Source organism: Pyxicephalus adspersus, chromosome 10, assembly GCF_032062135.1.
Source record: "Pyxicephalus adspersus chromosome 10, UCB_Pads_2.0, whole genome shotgun sequence".
Classification (NCBI taxonomy): Eukaryota; Metazoa; Chordata; class Amphibia; order Anura; family Pyxicephalidae; genus Pyxicephalus; species Pyxicephalus adspersus.
In genome coordinates, this window is record NC_092867.1 from 6412895 (window position 1) to 6434392 (window position 21498).

At 38.5% G+C, this 21498-nt stretch overlaps 1 protein-coding gene across 3 annotated transcripts in view; it reads left to right on the plus strand.

The window, feature by feature from the left end:
- The first annotated feature begins 1542 nt into the window (after positions 1 to 1542).
- The window catches only part of LOC140339975 (ovostatin-like), a 46158-nt gene continuing 26202 nt past the window's right edge, over positions 1543 to 21498 (plus strand). For all 3 annotated transcript variants that reach the window (XM_072424904.1, XM_072424903.1, XM_072424905.1), the window contains exons 1-12: positions 1543 to 1701; positions 7941 to 8124; positions 9107 to 9263; positions 10012 to 10064; positions 10921 to 10941; positions 11380 to 11548; positions 13857 to 13941; positions 15061 to 15187; positions 17944 to 18052; positions 18152 to 18267; positions 19738 to 19896; positions 20840 to 21070. In XM_072424904.1, the coding sequence (XP_072281005.1) occupies positions 1628 to 1701; positions 7941 to 8124; positions 9107 to 9263; positions 10012 to 10064; positions 10921 to 10941; positions 11380 to 11548; positions 13857 to 13941; positions 15061 to 15187; positions 17944 to 18052; positions 18152 to 18267; positions 19738 to 19896; positions 20840 to 21070 (1485 nt within the window). In that variant the 5' untranslated portion in view covers positions 1543 to 1627. The remainder of the gene's footprint in view (positions 1702 to 7940; positions 8125 to 9106; positions 9264 to 10011; positions 10065 to 10920; positions 10942 to 11379; positions 11549 to 13856; positions 13942 to 15060; positions 15188 to 17943; positions 18053 to 18151; positions 18268 to 19737; positions 19897 to 20839; positions 21071 to 21498) is intronic.

The following is a 21498-nucleotide window of genomic DNA, read 5'->3' on the forward strand; positions in this document are numbered from 1 at the left end:
TATTCCACCCACTGACTCCAATAATGGGTCAATATTCCACCAAATGACTCAACTAATGTAGCATGATTCCATCCATGGACTCCAGTAATGGGGCAGTGTTCCACCAAATGACTCCAATAATGGGACACTATTTCACCCAATGACTCCAATAATGGGGCAATACTCCACCCAATGACTCTACTAATGGGGCATGATTCCATCCATAGACTCCAATAATGGGGCATTGTTCCACCCAACGACTCCAATAATGGGGCAATATTCCATTTAATGACTCCATTATTGGGGCACTGTTCCACCCAATGATTCCATTAATGTGGCACTATTTCACCCAATGACTCCACTAATGGGGCATGATTCCATCAATGGACTCCTTTACTGGGGCACTGTTCCACCCAATGAGTACATTAATGAAGCACTATTTCACCAAATGACTCCACTAATGGGACATGATTCCATACAAGGACTCCAAAAATGGGTCACCGTTCCACCCAATGGCTCCAACAATGGGGCACAATTCCTACCACTGTTGCCATCATTGGGGTTTTTCTCCCACTAACGCTAATGATAGCACTGCTCCTCCTCCTATTGACCACCAGCCTTGGGGCATTTTACTACATACTTATGTCCATCACCAACCAAGTTTTATTAACTGACAACTGACGATTGGGCATGTTTTATGTCCAAAGTCCTAAGATTTGGAAAGTACTGTCAACCAAGAGTCTCTGCTTTAATCCAAAAGTTTTTTTTTTTAAAAAGGGTGTGCATAGGGTTAATTCAGATTTTCCAATGGTAATTTGTAGTCACACCCCTCTAGCACCATGTGTTATATAGATATAGGGTATTTGGACCTGCGCATAAACATTTCTCCATTTCTTTAGCATAGTGGATCTCAGTGACTGGAGCAGAGTCTTTAGCTGCCCCAGATTATGCAAGAATTTGGCATTTTGTGTAGTAGGTTGGAGATCGGCCATAGAAATAAAACTTTGAAGCAGCTGGCCAGCTAAAACTTTTTGCAATATTTACAAAGAATCACAACTTTCTGCAAAGTTTATTCAGATTTTCCATTCATACCCATAGCAATATCACACCTGACAAATTCAATGGGGCACATGTCTGTCTTTGCACAATATGGTGTGCAATTTATGCAGACAGCAATGCATTTGGATAAATAGTCTGAAAACCTTTAAATGATTCATATTCCATATAAGTAAAGAAATTGCTTCATAGATAGGTTTAAAAAAAGCGGTAGGGTAAAGTTGACCCTTTGTTAGTTTTGCAACATCACAAATGTTTACAGCCCTGTTTAAAGTCACCATTGCATCAGAGAATTTCATCAGAAATATCTTTTTCAGACAAAATGTCACATTTAGGAAATTTGCCATTTAACCTCTGAGTACCCTACAAACAGAAAGCCCTGCAACAATATACTTGAATTTCCTGTTCTTTAAACATGAAGTTTAACAGCAAACCTGGCAGGATATTGTGTATATGTACCACTCCCATATCACTCCTTCCTACCTATTAATCACATCAGCAACTAATGCAAACAAGGGGCAGATCCAGCCTGGGAGTCAGTGCTATATAATCAGGAGCCGACTAGGACAGTGTGGAGTCTTCTGCTATAACCATGAACTGGAGGGAAATGTGGCTCCTGTGTGGCTTATTGCTCCTGGGCTTCCTTGATGGAGGGAGATCAGAGCCGTGAGTTAAAGTTTTCAGATGAATTAGTTGTAGAAGATTTTATTGTTGGTTGTATATGTATGTAGTGCTGTAAACTAACTGATGAGATGCAATTTGTCTGGCACAATTATCATCGCTTCCAGGTTTCTTTTTTATAGAAGCCAATTATAAAATCCCTAATTTTTCTTTTTAATATATATTTATAATTTTTATTATGCATCCTCCAAATAATTACATGTCCAATAGGCCAACAACTGGGTTTATCTATCCATGTTTTAAATGTAGGAAAAACTTCCAGGTAGTTACACTATCTTGCACTCCTAGTTCTCTGACTGTGGCTTCACCTGCCTTGCCCTCCTTTAATGTTCAGACATTGGGATAATTGCCTACATCCTGGACTGAGATGCCAGCTCAGAGATGGCACCATTATGTAAATCTTGGTGCCTGTACCAGCTCCTGATCCAGCCTCTTTCCTTGTGATCACCGGGGATGATGGAACTGAAGAAATGCTTTGCTTTACCTGCAGAAGGCTATTGGCAGCATCTCAGCCTGGGCAAAGCCCATGTCTATAACCCATGGATGCCTTGTTAATGGTCAAATATAACAAGTATGCAAAAGGGGAGTTCTGATTTACCTGATCTGCAAACTTATTCTGTGTTGGAGAATTATACAGGATAGCCGGGCAACTAGTAAATACAGTAGGGCAACTGCAATGCTAGTCTACTTCTTTATCCTAGGATATATTTACTTTATGTCCTGATTAATGTGACCATAGCAGACCGTACAGCAGAACTGATCTATAAAAAAGTGCTTATCCTATGGACAGTGAGGAAATCTTTACTTTCTATATAAACTCTTGCCATTGCATAGCCTTTCCCACCACTGCATGCTGTGTTTCTTCTCAATGACCTCCCGTATCTCTACAGGCCGCAGTGTCGGAAAGATAGGTCTTCTTCTTCCACAGGGGTATTCTGCTCCAATGTCTTCCAGGGGGTGACAGGGTCAACTTAATAAAGTTTATTTGTAGTCATTTCCAGTTATCACTGTCCTTATGTTGCCCCCAAGTTGGGACCCTTTACTCATATTGCACATTGCATGTTTAAGTGGACTTTGCAAATATTAGACTATTGGTACCAGAGCAGGGTCCATGATGCCCTGTGGGTGTCTTATTCTTCTGGAATGTTTAGACAATCCTCTGTGGTGTATTGAAGGTTCATTTATATATTTCTGATTCCATATGAATATTCCAGGTCTGTCAAAATGTCAGCAAGTGTGGATTATGGTAAATTAAGGTCAGTACGGGCATTGGAATGGTGATCATTAGCCAACCCCTTTTACTGGATGCTTCACATTTGTTCCATGCATAACAATGGAACGTAGTGGACCTGGGAGAAACAACACTGCCGTGTGAAATATTATCCCTTTCTGTGCTTTTTTTCTTTCCCAGATAAGGACACTTTTATCCTTGAGCCCATTGGCCATGAGCCCTTCCAAATAGCTTATCATTATCCAAAGTGCTTTCGACCTTAGACTTTTGCAGCCTTGCATAGTCCAGTCATCCAATGACCCCAAGCAAAACGCAAACAACACCATGGTCATTCAACTTGTTGGCCGGCTTTCAGGTTTCTGGTCAGCTTGGAGAATGTTAGAACTGTAGCTGGAACTGAGTAGGTAGTGGAGCAAATCTGTTACAGTACCATGGTCAATTTAAACTGAACTCGCAGCTCCTTTCAACCTAATAAATTCCAGTTGTATATGATGCTCAAAGTCTTCCTATTAGAAAGCAGCCACAGTATAGAAAAGCTTGTCTCATGCCAGCCTGCTGCAGAGAGGGACCCTTGCTCTGTGCATGTATGGAAGCAGCAATCTCTCTGCAGGAAATCAGACCTGTTCCTTACTGTAGTCAAAGCAACAGCACTGTAGTCAGCAGAGCTTTGCCTTTCCCAATGTGTAAGTCCAGGTGACACAGCCTTAGAATCTTTCACATAGATCACAAATCCTTTTTTGCAGCATGCTGCCAAGGGGCCGATTTCTGGCAGGCTGCATTCTAGGGGATGGAGTAATACAACCATACCAAATATTTATCTTGGCTTCACTCACTAATGATGAAAATGTTTCTTTAAAGGCAAACTCCAGTGATTCAGCCCTATATAACTGGTGCATGATGGGGCATTCCTCTCTCTATGAAGAAAAGGTGTTATATATTTATTTATCTCCCCATTGTGATGTAAAATTTGCATCACAATGGGGAGATATATACAAGATAAATACAATTGTATTTACCTTCACATTCCACTGCAGTACTCTAACCCTTTAAAGATGAAATGTTAATATCTACACAAACAGATTTTGTACATTTTGAAGACTATAGAACAATGAACGTTTCTTGGAAGAGCGTCACAAAATCCCAGGTGTTATTTCACCTCCGTTCCTGTCCAGCGATCAGCTGCTTATATGGCGATTCTGGACGTGGCTTTGTCAGAATTTAAAGCCTAATAAATGCCGTTGCATTGTTTTCTGCTGGCACGCTTACAGATGAGTGTTACTTTCTTCTGACAACACAATCTTGGCACTGAGTAGTTTTGGCACTGCACCTTCATGTCTTCTAGGCAGAAATCCGTGTCAGGTGAAATCTGAGTTCATTACAGGGAATAATGTGGGTTAGAACTTGGTAGTTGGGTAATATTGGCTTGGTTTACATGGATGTTAATATAAAATGCTTAAATTCCCACTAACAGGGTGGCGCATGGTAGATAAAGGGGATTGTGCATATTGCTGTGTGTGTTACATTAGGGCAGCCCATTCATATTAAATAGGCGGTTCAATTCACCACAATAGAACATAAATATAGTGCTGTATTTGACAAAGTGTGTGGTATGGCACCCGGCACTATAATGCTTTAGTAGAGTGTGTGCTGTGTATTGCCACATTGCAGAAATGGAAAGAAGACCTTAATGGGGTGCAGAAACAGCTACCTTCACAAATCCTTAAAACATGGGGCTCCTAGATAAAAAAAAATCTTCATTTGCTTGGGAAAATGTTCAGAGATGAAAGAGAGGACTTTGCTGATCAGTAATGCATGATTATAGAGCTAATTCTTATAACGGTGACCGAACCGATACCTAGATACCCCGACTCACAAGTTCTTTTATACAAGAGGCTTTCATTTGCCTAAAACAGAACTAAACTCAAAACATAGTCACCAGAAGGTAGAGGTTCTTGGCTGATAGGGCATATAGGGTTAGGCGCCAGGGACAATGTAAGTTCTGTGCATGTGAAGGAGTTAATATTGGTGACCATTTAATTTCCCCGGACCCAGAAGTCTGGCGTGGCGGCCTCTGTTCCTGCACCTGTCATTGTTGTATAAAAAGGTCCGGGTATCTGGAGGCTACATGTAGCATTTACAGTAAAGCAATCTGCAATGAAAGTGGACCATACCAATAATTATGTAAACTGCCATTGGTGAACTTATTTTTAAAGCTAATTGCCTGGATGTAAAGCTGATATTCCTGTTTTAATAGATTCAGTTACACTCTAAACCAATATGCAGCCAACCAACTGGGGAAGTAGTATTTTTAAGAATCAAGGTGAGCAATGCCATCTTGGATAATCTATCTGAGCCCACTTTTAGGATACTGCCATGTATTTCACTCATTATTGCTGAGTTGAGATCACATGGCTTGGCCCAAGAAAGTCACCACTTGGATTTAACCAAGCATTTAGACTGGGGTTGTCTCAGCTGGTCAGGTCTGGGTTCAGCTATGTTATGTGGCCAAAAAATGAGGTCACCAAACTATGTGAATATAGAGAATTCCCTGAATGACACAGGCATATTCAAAGATGACAATGCCAGGATTCTTCGGGCCCAGACTGTAAAACATTGGTTCAGGGAACATGAGACATCATTGTCACACATTGATTGGCTACCACAGTGTCCAGACCTGAATCCCATTGAGAATTGGGAATGAGCCGGAGAAGACATAGTCCTCCAACATTTCCATCATCAATACAAGATCTTGGGAGGACAAAAAATGAATGCAACTCTGCATGGAAAGAAATGATGTGACGTTGCATACGCTTATCAAAACCATACCACAGTGAATGCATGCCGTAATCAAAGCTAAAGGCAATCAACCATAATGTAATAATGTCTGACTTTTTTTTTTTTAGCCAGGTAGTGTTTAAGCAAGTTCAACAATGTTGCTCACGACCGATTCACCACAAATTCCATGTATAGGAGGATTCTGTATTTCAATTGGTTAAGATTTTCTGCACGATCATGCAGAAGTTGGAACGTTTCATAACTCCTTCTCTGAATTCCAATATCATTCAGGAAAGGGAAGCATTAATAATTCCATCTGACACGAGATAATTGGTTCCATGTTGGTTTTACAATTCAGATAATTTTATAATCCCATAATACTGTTTACTAATCCTTTTCTTTCTTTGTGACTCTCCCACCTCTCATTCCATTGCCTACTTCTCTACCTCTTATCAGAATCACACTTACCTTGTTTTTCACTCTTACCAAACTTTCACTGATCACTCTCATAAAGTTGATAAATATTTTAATATGCTTATATTTTAAGTGCTCTACAAAGGAATCATTGTTTCTCAAACAACAATGTATTTGTAGTAAGTGTGATTCTGTTGACCATATGTCTGACCTTGGGTACTGAAGGTTTTGTTTGTCCTGATAAGTGGAGTGTCTCCACTTAAGTGAATTGTATATTGTCTCCGAGACCAAATGGCAAACTTCCAAATGGTGTGTAATTGTGCTCTGTATGCATTGTCCTTGTCCCATGCAATAAAAGTTGTCCCCAAAGTGTAGAATAACCTCTGTTTGAACTTTTTTTTTTTTACATATCACTGGTCATGAAGTTCCTAATAACGAAAAGTCATTGTTTTAGATCTGGATGTCAAACTTACAGTTTAGTCCTGCAGATTACACTAAAACATGGTTTTTCTGACTACATATTAAAGCTGGAATTTGTATGTTCTTGGTCATTGAACTTGTAATGTTAACATAACATGTTCCCAGTCTTCTTTACAATCAAAAGTAGAACTAGCTCCCAGTGTTGGCAATGGGACCTTTAGCCGGACGTAGACATGGTGCCCTTGCCCACTGTGCCACTTGGAGAGTTTGTGCTGGGGATGCAGCTAATGGCAAATCCCAGATGGGGAATGCTTATTACATTTATTCCGTACAGGATAACAGTAATTTATTTTACAAATATGGTTATCCTATCAAGAACAAGGTGAATGTCACTGGAGCTGCTCTCCCTGTCTAATTTACAAGGCTCATCTGTCAAGGAAGTGATTTCATAAATCAAAACCTGCCTGGTGAATATTTGCATATTTAGTTGTTGGAGAACCAAATAGGACGAGGAGACCATTCCAGAGACTTGGGGCAGCACTAGAAAAGTCTTGGAGCCGTGTGTGTGATGAGGTTATGAGTGAGGAAGTCATTAGTAGGTCCTTGGAGGAGCGAAGAGAGCAGCTAGGAGAGCTTGTGGAGGAACTGTGGAGGGATTTGACGGCAAAGCACAGGAGCTTTAATTCTAAGGTGAAATGGAAGCCAATGAAGAAAATTACAAAGAGGCAGCAGAGGAGGAGAGGTGGGAAGGATGGATAAGTCTGGAAGCAGCATTCATAAAAGATTTAGACTTTACTAAATTGTTCTTTAAAACACTTGTTCCGGCCTGCTTGTAATATCCCCAATGTTGTCCATTCTAGAATGGCTTGTTTTGTAAACCAATTTTTAGAAGTTTGTCATATTGCTAGGGTTCCTCTTATGGTGAAATGACATAAGACCTTTCCTAAACCTGGGGAGGATCTGCTTTAAAAAGAGCAGAGGGTATATTAAAGTGATCACTTGGATGGTGGGTAAGTGGAAGGATACACAAGTTGTGTAATGCTGGGCAGAGAAAAATACAACAAGCTGCCTTTGAGGTGCTTTAATAACATCCAAAACCTTACATTCATGGTAAATACTGTATATTTGTAACACACAGAGGCTTGGATGAACCAAACGTTTCAGGAAGCAATAAATAAAACACACCAAACACACAATTTTTATTCAAGGTTCTGATTAATGAAATGTAATACATTTATTTAGAAGCTAAAAAGGGGTTGTATATATGAAAAGTTTGATGATACCACTTGGTTTTTTCCAGGAAGTGCCGTCATCGTTCAGCATTGATTGCTCGTGAAAATCCCCATGTTCTTATACATTTTCTTTTTTCCCCTTGTGTTTATAGTCAATATGTCCTGAGCACGCCAGCCACATTGTATAGTGGTGAGACTGGAAAGGCCTGTGTGACCCTTGTGAACAACAAAGAGAAACTAGATGTGGGTCTGGTGCTGCAACATGAGGGACAAAACACAACAATTATTGCACAAGATGTCTCCTCTCCCACATATTTCCAATGTGGTGATTACACGGTAAGATTCTAAATTCATTCATGAAAATTGCATTATAGAATTTCTGAATCTTGTACAATATAATTTTTTTATTGGGTAGAAATCGAAGCATGGCTTAGCATGGACCTGCAGTACAGCAATTTAACATTATCCTGTAGAACTTTATGGAATTTGGCCAAAAAAGCAAAAAAGCATTGGGGACAATTTATGGGCAGATCATTTTGTTGAATTTTTAACAATGAAATTTGACTTGAAGTTTTTAGATGTTGGCACTCATTTTTTAAATGGCTTTGCTCATCTATACTCCAATTGCATGAGTCAGCGGGGTTCGAAGCGTACCTTCAGGTCTAGTTGACAACTTACAGTCTACTCTGATGTCCAATCTTTTTTTTTTTTTTTTTTTTTTTTTAATTCTTTTCTAGGTTTGTAAGGGCAGCCAGGGTGCTTTTCAAACCCCTTTAATGGGAATAATTTTTTCCCCCACATTATTTAAGCAACTTATTCAATGACCATTTGAATGTCCTGGATGCTAGGATGAAGTTCTTTAGCTTCTTTTTAGCATTGAAACTATTAAGGTGGTCTAAATTAGTCTTATATTTTGATTAAAGGTGTGGTTTGCAACCATTACAATGGTCAAATCATTCCTTCTTACGAAGTTTCTCTTAAGACCAGTGTGGCATGCTTTTTTTTTGGCAATTTGGCATCTGTGGGCTCATTGTCCACATTGGCCATGGAAAACTGCAATATTTTACAGATTCTATTTGTTATGGATTTTTCCTTTTCCCTCTCCTGTAAGAAAAGTCCACAAGGTTTAAAGGTTTGTCTGTCCCACACTTAAGCTTTTGTCAACACCACACCCTTTATCTGTTTCAGTTGGATGTAATGTCACACGTTACAAGGGTTCTGCTTCAAGTAAAATTGTAAAAGTTCCTCCCACATGCATGTGATGACCTTGGCTGAACTTCTTAAAGTTTTTTTTTTTTTTCCACTTCTTGTCCTTTAGGTTCCTAAAACAACCAATGCCATACCAGTAGCCCTAATGCTTTCTGTAAAAGGGCAGGAGACAAATTTCTTGGACCGTAAGACGGTAGTCATAAAACCCAATGTACACAACTGTATCTTCCAGATGGACAAACCCATATATAAACCTGGCCAAAAAGGTGAGCTGACATCAGGTTATCAGATAATTATGGTTTTTTGACCGTGCCAATCTTGTTGACTCTTAAAATGGCCACAATATTGGCACACACTATGCGCCCCTATGCAAACATAACCCTGTACAATTCAGGATATGTCCAAATAGTGTACTAACCAGTAAAAGCTGCTTTAAAGGATCTGTATTTGAGGTCCCATTCACTTCAGGAGGCCCATATGGCGCTTTGTGGTTTGCCATGGGCTCTGGTTGGTGCTTGTCAAGGTAATAGGCATGGCATTTATAGTGCCTTGAGCCTTTGAACAATATATTAGGATCTGCTGAGCAGAGAACATTGCTCCTATTTATGTGGTTAGTCACACTTTGCTCCAATCTTACCAATTCACTTTTACCATCAGTACCAAAACTTCACCTGCAAGTCCATTTTCTGCCATGCACAAAGCACCTAAGCACTGCACCTGAATGTTCTTACCTTTATTTTATCACTACCATGAATGCACCACTTAATGCACCTCCTTAATCACCATACCCATATCTCTCTCAACAAACCTTTGTATGTATCCTCCATGCTCCCACCCTTCTTTAATCCCATGCTTACAGGAAGTGCACTCCTTCCCTTAGCCATCATGCCTTGGAACCTTCTCCTACTGCTCTGCTCTCATTGCTACGCTTGCAACCCCTTCCCCTATTTCCATGATCTCTTTACTTTGCACTACAAATATATCCTAAATGTTTTCTTTTTGTTCCCCTTACAGTGATGTGTCGGGTTGTTTGCCTTAATTCTCAACTTAAGGCTGTGAATCAGAAGGTGAGTAACTAATCTAAGAACTTCAGTTCTGAAAGTGGGCCTGAATTATTAAAGATCTCCAAGGATGGAGAGAATACACTTTCATCAGTGAAGCTGGGTGATCCAGCAAACCTGAAATGGATCTGGTCCAGGATTGAAAACATAGCAAATTAATTTTAAGAAATCTTTTCCAGGCTTGCTGCATCACCCAGCTTCACTGATGAAAGTGTATCCTCTCCAGCCTTGGCAAGCTTTAATAAATCAGCCCCAGTATGATGGTAAAAAAGGACAGGCTTACTTTAAATGATAATTGAACTTTCAAACAGGTGTTTTACCATTGGGTCTGACCTAAATTGACCAAGTGCATACCTGCTTAAGAGTCTTTGGCTATAATTGTGCTTTTTATTTACATCCAGCACTGTCCTGGTTTAAGTCTGTGCATTACGGCACTATAGACTTCTATGGGATTGTCTCTTGCCTTGGGACACTACTATTAAAAAGTCTTAATGGCTGTAATGCACAGCATTGGATGTTAACAAATGGCGGAACAGTAAATATGCATGTGTAGAGGGGAATGGTAGTTTAGGTCACGTTAAAGGGCCAAAGGGAACAACTGCACTTTGTTCTGACTGTACAGTTTCCCATTTTTAAACCTTAGGACAAGTAAGTTTCTATGGACTTATACAGTAAATTGATTATATGGAAAATACAAGCGGACAGTATTGGATTTAGTAGTAATGCAAGTTTGGCAAGTACGTCCCGGGATGGGGGAATTTTAATTGGTTTTATATTGCTATAATTAAATAAAAGTTCTGTTTCTAAACTTTAAAATTTTATTTTGCTGTACTCCAATATAATATTTTCTTTTCTTTTTCAGTTCCCTGCTGTTTACTTGCGGGTAAGAAATATAGCTCTTAAATCTTTTCTGAATGTAGTATTGTATTGGGAATAAAAGGAAAAAAACAAAATGTTGACTACACAGGGAGAGAAATGTACTGACATTTGTCACTAGAACTGGTGTCTCTATTGATTTACCCCTACCACTTATAACTAATAAATGTTGAATTCTTTGTAATGTTCTGTCTTGGTAATGATGGTCAAGAGAATGAATAGAGATTCTATGCACAGGGGTATGTTGCATGTCACTGACCAGGAATCAGGATGTATTGGTAGCATAACCCAAGCTATTACAAAATTCCTTGCTATGGAATTGGCCTACTCATTAAAATATTTACGTGGTCCTGCATATTGGACATTCTAGAGTTAATGCAGCACAGAACATAAAGGTTAGGTAGGGGTTTTTCCTATGCTTGGTAACATTTTATTTCTAATTCAGGATCCATCAGGGACCAGGATTAAACAATGGCTGCACCAAGAAACACAACGGGGGGTTTTATCCCTGGAGTTCCAGCTGATTAAAGATGCTCCTGTTGGCTCCTACAGCTTCATAGCTGAGAGAGAATCCACTTATTCCTTATCACAGTGGTTTACGGTGGAAGAATATGGTAACTATGTTGCAAAAGTCTTCTTTTTGGCAATTACCACTGGAACTGTTTTCTCTTCTAGAGATCCGCATACCAGTGGCAATGGCCACCAGGTCAAATAACAGTGATTTTCCCCAGTGGGTACACTGACAACACTTGATAGTGGTTCAAAACCCTACCCTATATGTCTTGTATAGTAAAACAAATGCATGTTAAAGCAGCCTGTGTTCACATTGTACTCGTTTTGGGAAGCCCCCCTGTAGAAGTGTACATCTATTGCCAATGAAGGTTGTATGAAAAGTGTACAACTTCTTTAAAACTCTGCCACTGGGAATAAGCAATATAGGTCAGATCGAGATCTAGTCTTTTGCCTAAATGAAACTTCAAATGTAGACGTCTCTATTTAGAACACCCATAAACCACATATTAGAGGGATTTCGGTGAAGTTTTTGACCATGGAAGAGGAAACCAATGATGCAGAAATTCCCCAATCTTTTGAATAGAATTTGGGAATTGAAGTCCCAGCATAAATTCTCTGCTTCCTCCTCTGTGGTAGTGGAGTTCCTAATCTCCTAATTTCAGCTCTACTCTTCGTTTTGCCATTATTCTCCATTCATGAGAAGTGTTGAATGGTGGAGTCTTCTTTTGTACTCTCTAGTGAACAGGGTGGGCAAGTTTCTAGCAACGGTTAAACATGAAGACTCAAAAGCTAGCATTTCATTCCTGTTTTTATCCTACAAAATATTGTGGATATTGTTGTGACTTCTATAGTTCATTTACCAACTCTAAATTTTTCCTCCCTATGTTACACAGTCTGTCTTAGAAAAATATAATTCTCCTTTGTCAGAAGCAGAATTTGGAGAACTTTCCAATTTATCCCTGCCAACAAATTGCCAACTATTAACATACATATGAGGGACTACAATAGACAATCCCAAGAAATACTGGCACCACATGTACCTACAGGGCTTTATAAAGCTGAATTCTTGGGCTCCTTCCATCAGGAATGTTAAAGATTCTGATTGTGTCCTTGCCAAAACCAGGAGAAGATTTGCTTTTTCCACTTAATTTCCTTTTCATTTTATGAATACAATGAGGCATCATGATAAATGCCAAAAGCCTTGCAAATTGCTTAGCAGAGGTTTTGTAATTCCTAGTAAAACTAGAGCAAGTAGAGGTTTTGCAAAGGCACAAGATGGAAATGACTTGGAGCAGTGATGAATTCTTTGGGATCCGCATGGTGCTGCTAGTATTAGAAAAATTGAATGGGTAGTCTCTGTGTATTCTGTCAAACTCCTTTCCCGTATCTAAGCATCAGATGCCCATTTTTAAAGCAATTATAGCACTGTATACTGTGCCCTTTGCAGAAGTCCTTACCGCCAGCATTATATTCAAGCATTTGTCCATAATGGCACGAGACAAAGGTGTCTATTCTCCCCTTATATTTGTCCTGGTTATAGGAACTTACTGAAACTATTAGCATGGAAATCAGAGTTACTTCTATCTTCATGGCTGAATATTCCAATAAAATAGCATTATATGCCGGTATAACCTTGACCAGCATGAGTCTGGATTACTTACCTGTCCAGTATGTGATGCATTGTTGAGGTTTTGAGGTAGCTTGTGTAAGGAAAATGATCTTTATACCCAAGTCTTGGGTAAAGGTTTCGATACCTCAATTACTCAGCAAATTTGGGGTTGCTTCTCCTTTTGGGTGGAGAGACAAGACATACCTTCAATCAAATTAACATCTATTTCCAGCTTGTTCTGCTTGAATAATTACTTCGCTCTTCTAGCCCAGGTTTAAGCTGAGACATCTTGGTCTATACCACAGGAGCGATCATGGATGAGTGGGGGTGGCTATTAAGAAGATGTTCTATAAAATTCAATATTACTTATGAATCACACGACTGTCTACCAGTCTTTTCAACTGTTTAATGGCTACAGTTTTTAAATATGTTTGGAATATTAAGTAGCCAAGATTGGAGGAATAGGGTAGAGATTACAGAACAGTGGTATTGAGCCCACCGATTTACTGGTTTATACCTTGGACAAAGATGTGGAGCTTGATAGGAACAAGACTGATATCCTGGGCATGATTTGGTGCCAAAGCTTATGGCAGCTTTGCTATTGTCCTACTATTGTTATTGTCCTATTGTCCTAAAATACCCTATAATGTGTATTTTGGGGGTACAGAAGTTTCATGAGTATGGGGGAAGGGGGCAGTAATATACTGATGACTTTGCCATTAAGATCCATGTTCCGTATCCAGATTTTGCATTCTGTGTAATGGTTTGTTAACCTTTATTATGTCTATGTTCACTTTCAGTACCACCCAGATTCAGTGTGACTGTGGATGTCCCAAATACAATCTCTGCAGTGCAAGATACTCTGAAATTCACGGTCTCTGCAGTGTAAGTTACATATTTCAGAGAGTGCGATAAGATAAACTGGCAAAGCAGCATTGTCCATACTGGCTGTGCTGGGGACCATTATCCCTTTCAAACCCACCCCCCCCAACTTGAAAACATGTTCTAAAATGCACACTTTGTACATGAAAGCTCATTATACCACAAAACATCTACCTGTTGTATCATCAATGCATACCTTCAGTCTTGTAATTTTAACAGACTTGCCGATACTAAAGATTGTTTTTTGTAACTAGAGAAGGGTGATTCAACAAATTTACTACCTCCTGTGCAAGGAATCCTGATTGGTATTGAGGATAATTTCCAATATGATAGAAATATTCAATAAAATTCCTCCTGTAAGATCTGAGGCAAAGTGAACACACAAATGAATCTTTCTCCCACTACATTCCCGGTTTTGCCAATAAAGAATATATAAGGAACGTATGTTCCTTGGATTATGGACTTCAAGGATGTTATCTCTTTCCTCTAGTGTGTGGGGTTTTAGCTTGACAAATGTGGCATCAAACTGGAAACTTGATTGGTGGGAATAATACTCATAGAGAGGCAGAAAAAAATAGTTTGAATACAAAGATTTACAGACTGGATAAAGGTGTTTGTGCTGTGTGGATATACTTGGGTATTTCCTACACCGGAGAACTGATTGCAGGGTCTTAGAAAGCTGCACAATGTCTTTAGCATCTACTACTACTAAATATAAAACATTTCATCATATCGCCTACCCACATCCTTTCTGACAACTGCCATGGAGGTTCTGGATGCTCGCACATGGTGAGAAATGGGCATTTCCCCAAATTTCCATACCCATACCATTGTATAAGTGAGTCACCACCTCTCCAATTAGTTCCACAATAGAGAAGAAAGTTTGTGTATTTTAATGCCATAGACGTACTGTGCTAACTGGTTGAAGCTCTAATAGGGCAGCACAATAGCAAAACTAACACATAGATCAACAACATTCAAAATCAAAGGGTCTTCAACCCTTTCTTTGCATGCCATGTTTTCTACTTTATGTTATGAACTGTCAATTATAATTATTCCTACATTGTAGGAATCTGCAGGCTGAGAACAGTTCTAGTAATACCATTTTTTTTTTCACCTCAGTTACACATATGGAGAACCAGTGGCTGGCAAGGTCACCGTTACACACTGCAAAGAGTCCGGTTTCTATGGAAGACGCCAGAACTGCTTCAAAGAGAAAGAAGACCCTTGCTCTGATATAACCGGAGAAGTAAGTAAACCTACCATTGATGTGCATTTGACCTTCAAGTTGGCTCATAGTATTTTTGGAGAGTTTGTTAGAAGGGGATTGGGATTCAATTGTGTGTTACTATACCATCCCAATGTAGGACTTAGCTGGGTAATTACAGTTTTCCACTGAAACTGGTCCCTCTGAAGAACCTCTTCAAAATGTTTATTTTCCAGAAGCAAAAATATGTTTATGATGGAAATATTTGGCTTGACTTGTTAAAATAGCATTACATGGTAAATGTCTATTTTTGGAGAAATAAATGTTTCCCATGTCTTTTGTTCCTCCAAGATTTGGGTTGGGTTTTTCGACATTCGCCCAAGTCAAGGGATGACCACAGGAGAGGTCTTACCATTGTATAATAATCCATTATCTGGTATTTCACTATCCCGACTTTCTCCTCTAGAATCTATTATGAATTCTGCAGCCAGACTCCTCAATCCTTCCCACCACCCCTTTTTCCTGCTGTCTCTCTTTGTAATTTTCTTCATTGGCTTCCACTTTTTTTTCACCTTAGAGTCAAATTCAGACTCCTTTTGCTTTACCTTCAAATCCCTCCACAGTTCTTCTCCCACTTACTTTTCTACCCTGATAGAAAAATACCTTCCTAGCTGCGCTCTTCACTCATCCAATGATCTACTAATGACTTCCTAACTTATAACCTCTTCACATGCACAGTTCCAAGACATCTTTTAAAACTCCTCTACTTGTTTTCTGTCTCCTAAAACCCGCAATTCCATATCCCCCCTACTATTGTGTGCTTCTTCCTCCACCATTGTAATCTCTACGGGCAGGGTCCTCTCCTCCTCCTATGTCACTGTCTGTATCTGTCCGTCATTTGCAACCCCTATTTATGTACAGCTCTGCGTAATATGTTGGTGCTATATAAATCCTGTTCAATAATGACAGTTGTATCCATTCTGATTCAAGGTTTTCATTTGAAAATGTTGAGTATTAGAGGGAAAAAATCTCCTAGACATTTGTCCCCCAGAACAGGTGTCACCATTAGAAGATTTCAGAATATATTATCAGGACAAAAAGTTTTGCCTCAATCTTCCTAATGAGACCTCCAAGTAGTAAAAACTGTTGGAGTTTCTAACACTCTTCCACAGTTTATCTAAAAATAAACTATTCCGGTCCAAACCTTTGACTTACATGTGCTAAGAAGCAGGCTCGTAAGAGCATATATAGATTGACCTCGGACTTGCATTTAACCTTCTTAAAGAAGGTTTTGTATTTCATGAACTTCAAAATCCACTTGACGCAAAGAAAAGGTTGCTGGCAGAGGACCTTGATGTGCCATGGAGAAGGAAAAAGGAAGAAAAGGCTTGTAGACATTCCAATAATATTCACAATATCCCATTGTCCGCTTCCACATGAAGCATCCCAAACCTGAAATTTTGCCGTGATTTTATTTTTCCCTACACTGCTATTCTTTAACACTTGGTTCTATTGTATGTCCTTGTTGTATTGCGGAAACATTCTAAAGACATAAAGCATATGATCCTTGCACAATGAGGACAATGGAGAATTAAAGAACACATACAAGTTAATCTGTTCCAACATCCACGAGCATCATCCTTGTCATTCATATGTACAGTGCAAGTTCATAAGATTCCTTATTTATACCAATACACTGCCATTTTCCTGGGGTGTAGGTCCTTCACTCCAACATTCCCAGTCTCCATATAAAACAGAACAACTCTGTATCATGAGCCTTCATCAGTTATTGAAGACTGCAAAAACCAATGTTCCAGGGCTAAATTGTAAACTTCTTTTCAGTTGGATTGATCTTTCCTTTAGAGGTGCACATTATCTTGAAATTAGTTTATTAGAAGAAGCAAAAATAATGTGTTATGTATATTGATAGATCCAAGAAAAAAGTATTTGCTTTGATTCTCCAAGATAGCATTACAAGGAGTCAAAATTTTTGTTAAAAAAAAAAAGAGGTGGGGTAACATTTTGGGTTTTCAGACATTTGCGCCAATCAAATGATGACCACAGGGGATGTCATAGCAATGTCCAATAGTTGTTGTAACTTTTTTTGCTTCAAGGTTTTTGTTTAAATTCTTGAGTATAAAAGGAAATCGGCTTCTAACTGTCCTTCCCTGTCAGAATTCGGGTCCTGCTGAAGATTTCAGGATACGTTACCAGAATAAAAGTGTAAAATAATCTCCCTAATAAGACCTCAAAACTATCGGAGTTTCTAATACTCTTCCCCAGTTTATCAAAAAGTAAATTAAAAATTCCGGATCAAACAAACTTTGACTTATGAATCTGGTTCTCAGTACACCTATGTGTGTGTATATATACATTTACCTTTTTTAAGTGTTTTTTTTATGTCCTTGAACCTGTAGGGCATTGTAGAAAGGGCCCTAGATGAGCTGTTTACCAGGGAGGACAAGAGAGGAAAAGACTTGTAGCCATTCCAATACTATTCACAACATCCCATTGTCCATTTTCACATTATTAGTCCTAACACACTTATTTTTTAAAACTCTGTCCTATTGTATTACCTTATTATTTTATTGTATAAAGATTCACAATATATGATCCTTGTACACAACACTTTAATCAATTGTACTTACAAAGTAGCCAGTACCAACATCAATATACAAATCTCTATATGAAGAGGGTAATAACTTAAAATGTAACAATGAGAGGGGCCGCGTGTAATATGAGTTTTTTTTTTTTTTTTTTTTTTTTTTTTTTTTTTTTTTTTTTTTTCCTCGCAACAGCTTGATCGTAATGGTACTTTCAAAAGTTCCATTGATATGTCTGGACGGTTCATGGGTTTAACAGGAATGTCATTAAGAATGGACTTTATAGTGACTGAGGAAGGGACAGGTAATTATTTTACAAAAGCTTCTTGTTTTGTTTGCTACTAGCATTTCAGATTTCACATACAAGATCTGTCATTTAAAATCTTTCTTGTATCTGCCATAGACCTTCAAGCCAAAGAATCACGTTATACTTGGATCACTACCCAACCAGCTAAGCTTAACTATGACTATGAGGCCATGAATCAGTACTATAAGCGGGGTATTCCATATCTTGTTGCGGTGAGTACACATTGCATTACTCTGTGGAGGATCCTAAAACTTCAATTCTGAACTTTAATTGTGTTATTATATTTTACAAAAAAGCATTCAAATAATTTTCTCCTTTTACACAACTGTGCCTTGAGTTCAAATTTAGAAATGAGGAAAATGAAGAATGATTGATTGGGAAACCATTTCACCATTTTGTCAAATTGCTGTGAAATCAGTTGGGAAGGCAAAAAGGTGGTTTAGTGGGCAGTGGGTTTAAAATTGTATGTTTTCAGAAGCTCCTTTCAACTTGGATCTGTTCTTGTGCCAAAAAGTCACCCAATTTGTTTCCCATTACTGAAGGCATGAATATTATTCTGATTTAAAGATCACTTAACCTAATCTACATTATATACACAGAAACACCTGGAAAAACAAAGCATGACTTTAAAGTAAATTTCACCATGCAGCCTAATTGGCCAAACTGAAAAAGTCAAAATTGGTTATTTCCCAACAAAATGAATTTTAAACCAAAACTGTCCATTTTTAAATTGAAATGTTTTGTATTACAATACCCGAAGTATAGGGTACATGAGAATTTAGTGTCTTTTTTTCTTGCTCTAATGCAAACTAAAATGTTTCACCAATTGGCTAAAAATTTTTGCAGACATCTACCCACCGCTAGGCCTATATGAGCTTGTTGGGTACCCCATTCCACATTCATGGACCTTAATGTGAATTTGAGCCAGTGTTTTTGGCCAATAGAAGAATTTTTTTATGGAAGTATTTCACAAAATTTGGAGTACTAATTTCCACACTCATGCCAAAAGAGCATATATGGGGTCAGGTACTGATATTGGCGAAGACCTGGCTCTAATCAGGGGTTGAGATCAGGGGTCGATATCAAACTCCTTAAACCCGTCTATGAAGAGTACAACAGTACAGATGTGCTTTTCACTGGAAACACCTGAACCATCATTTGAATGGAGGGCTACAGATTTAAGCCATATGGTTTCTGTGATATTGTGTACCATTATTAAGCCCATTGGGTCAGTCTTTTAAAACCTTTCACTGCTAAGGAACTCTTGAAACAATTTTTAGGGAATCCCTTAAATCAAATATTGAATTTATAACCAGGGGATATAATGACACCTTACAATGGTGACTAGAATACCACTTTCATGGACCTCCATTTGTCAAGCAGTTGGCTTTACCATATGATGATGGCCCTCTGAACTATGCAGTCATCATTAATGGGAGGTCATTCAACCACAGCTAAGGGGACTGGTTGAGTGGTTGGGGACTGGTTTGAGGGGACTGGTTAATGACTGGATGCATTAAATTCTTCAAAGAACCTGTAAAGCCTGGAAGAATTGGGAATACAACTTTAAATGACCTATCTATCATGTCCATTTTTAATGAGCCTGAGTAACATTTTATTCTGAATTATGATTGTGGCTTCAAACATTTACAGTTCTAAGCATCATTCTGTTCTGTTTTTAGGCACAGCTAACTGATGAGCAAAACAATCCAATGCCTAATGAAGACATAGATATCGAGCTAAACCAGAATGTTATCCAGACTGTTAAAACTGACTCTAATGGTAAAATAGAGTATGCCATTGAAACTTCTGATATGGTGGCACCAAATTTTACTGTCCGGGTACGTATGTCTTATGTATATATATGTTGGTGCAAAAATCCCAGTACTGGTAGTTTTGATGATGGATGTTTTCCATGAGAAATTGGAAGATGGAAAATCCTAGTTGAATACCATGCTCTTGGTTTTAATAGGACAAAATGGTTGACTGTCTTGCTGACAATTTTAACATATTTGTGAATCTAGATTAGGTACGTAGAAAAGGATGGCATTCCAAAGGTTTGACTTTCTAAAGGCTTTATTGTTGCTGTCTGAATCTTCATTGATGAGAAGGCCCCTTCTGTCCTAAAGACCATTGTGAAAAAGTGAATCATACAGAGGGTAAAACTCCCCAACAGTTTCAGATGGCAAAAATAAAATTTAGTAGAGGTACATACCCTACCATAAGTCAGTATTGGGGATAAATAATAGAATAAACAATGTGGTATACTAAAACATGTCCAGAAATCAAATGGGACAGTAAAAATTGTAATGTATTCTCACATTGGTGGTTAGTGTAAGGTTTCCTTACCAGTTAAATAGTCTTAAATTGCTGGTGAGTGGGAAAAGTGATACTTAATGAGAGAAGGTGTCCTATTACTCTGGTTTTCAATGGAAAACATTCTTGTATTTATAGTCAATGGGAAGAATGCCACTTACAATGGTGATCAGTAGTTGACTTATAAATGGTTAAAAACCAATGGTGTCACTATCTGCTTATCCAAAAGTCAGAATTTGGTCAAAAGGCCTCAAGACACCTTGGGTTGGCATGGAACCATGGTTGAGAGAGAGTACTTTGAGAACGCATTACAGCCTTACAACCATTCAGAGTGTAGAATTGAATATTTTTTTTTTTTTACTTCATAGATGATGTTATGAATATGTAGCTTTGCTTTTACAACTGTGTTTTAAACCTTAGGTATGTCAGCTCCACTGCTCCTAGATAATTCTTTTTCTTCTTTTACAGGTCAGTTATAAGAACTCTGACCAGTGTTATTATGCCGACTGGAGGGATACAGATTACCCAACAGCTGAATACACGGTTTTCCGTTTTTACTCTCGAACGGGTAGTTTCCTGCAGGCGAATAACATAAATAAAGAGCTAAGTTGTGGCCAGAGCCATGATATTGAGGTGCAATATATCATGAGCCAGGATGGCCTCAGCGATGGAGCAACTGTCGTCCCATTGTATTACCTAGTGAGTATTCCCTAGTATGATTGTAGAGGGTATGCAGAAATGTGTGAAAATGTTGCTATGGCACCTAAACAGTCCCTTCTTTCTAAAACTATTTAGAACTTTTTGCCAATATTATTTATTTATCTTCCAAAAATGGTTCAATAATTTTTTTTTATTGTTTTTAAATACACCTATTTAAATGTTTTTATACTGTGGTAAGTGGTAGGAATACTGTGGCCGGGTTCTGTTTTCCAAATATGTTGATCAAAGGTTACAAACTTTTTGGTGAACTCCAGCTAAAGTCTATAGGGGGTGAATCTTGTTCAATTCTGGTCATTTAGTATGACTTTGTGAGCAAGCTTTTGTCAAGACATGGGAAATTGGGCACTGTCATGGGGCATATAAACCAATACCCCAAAATTAAGTAATTTTTCCTGATGCAGGTAATG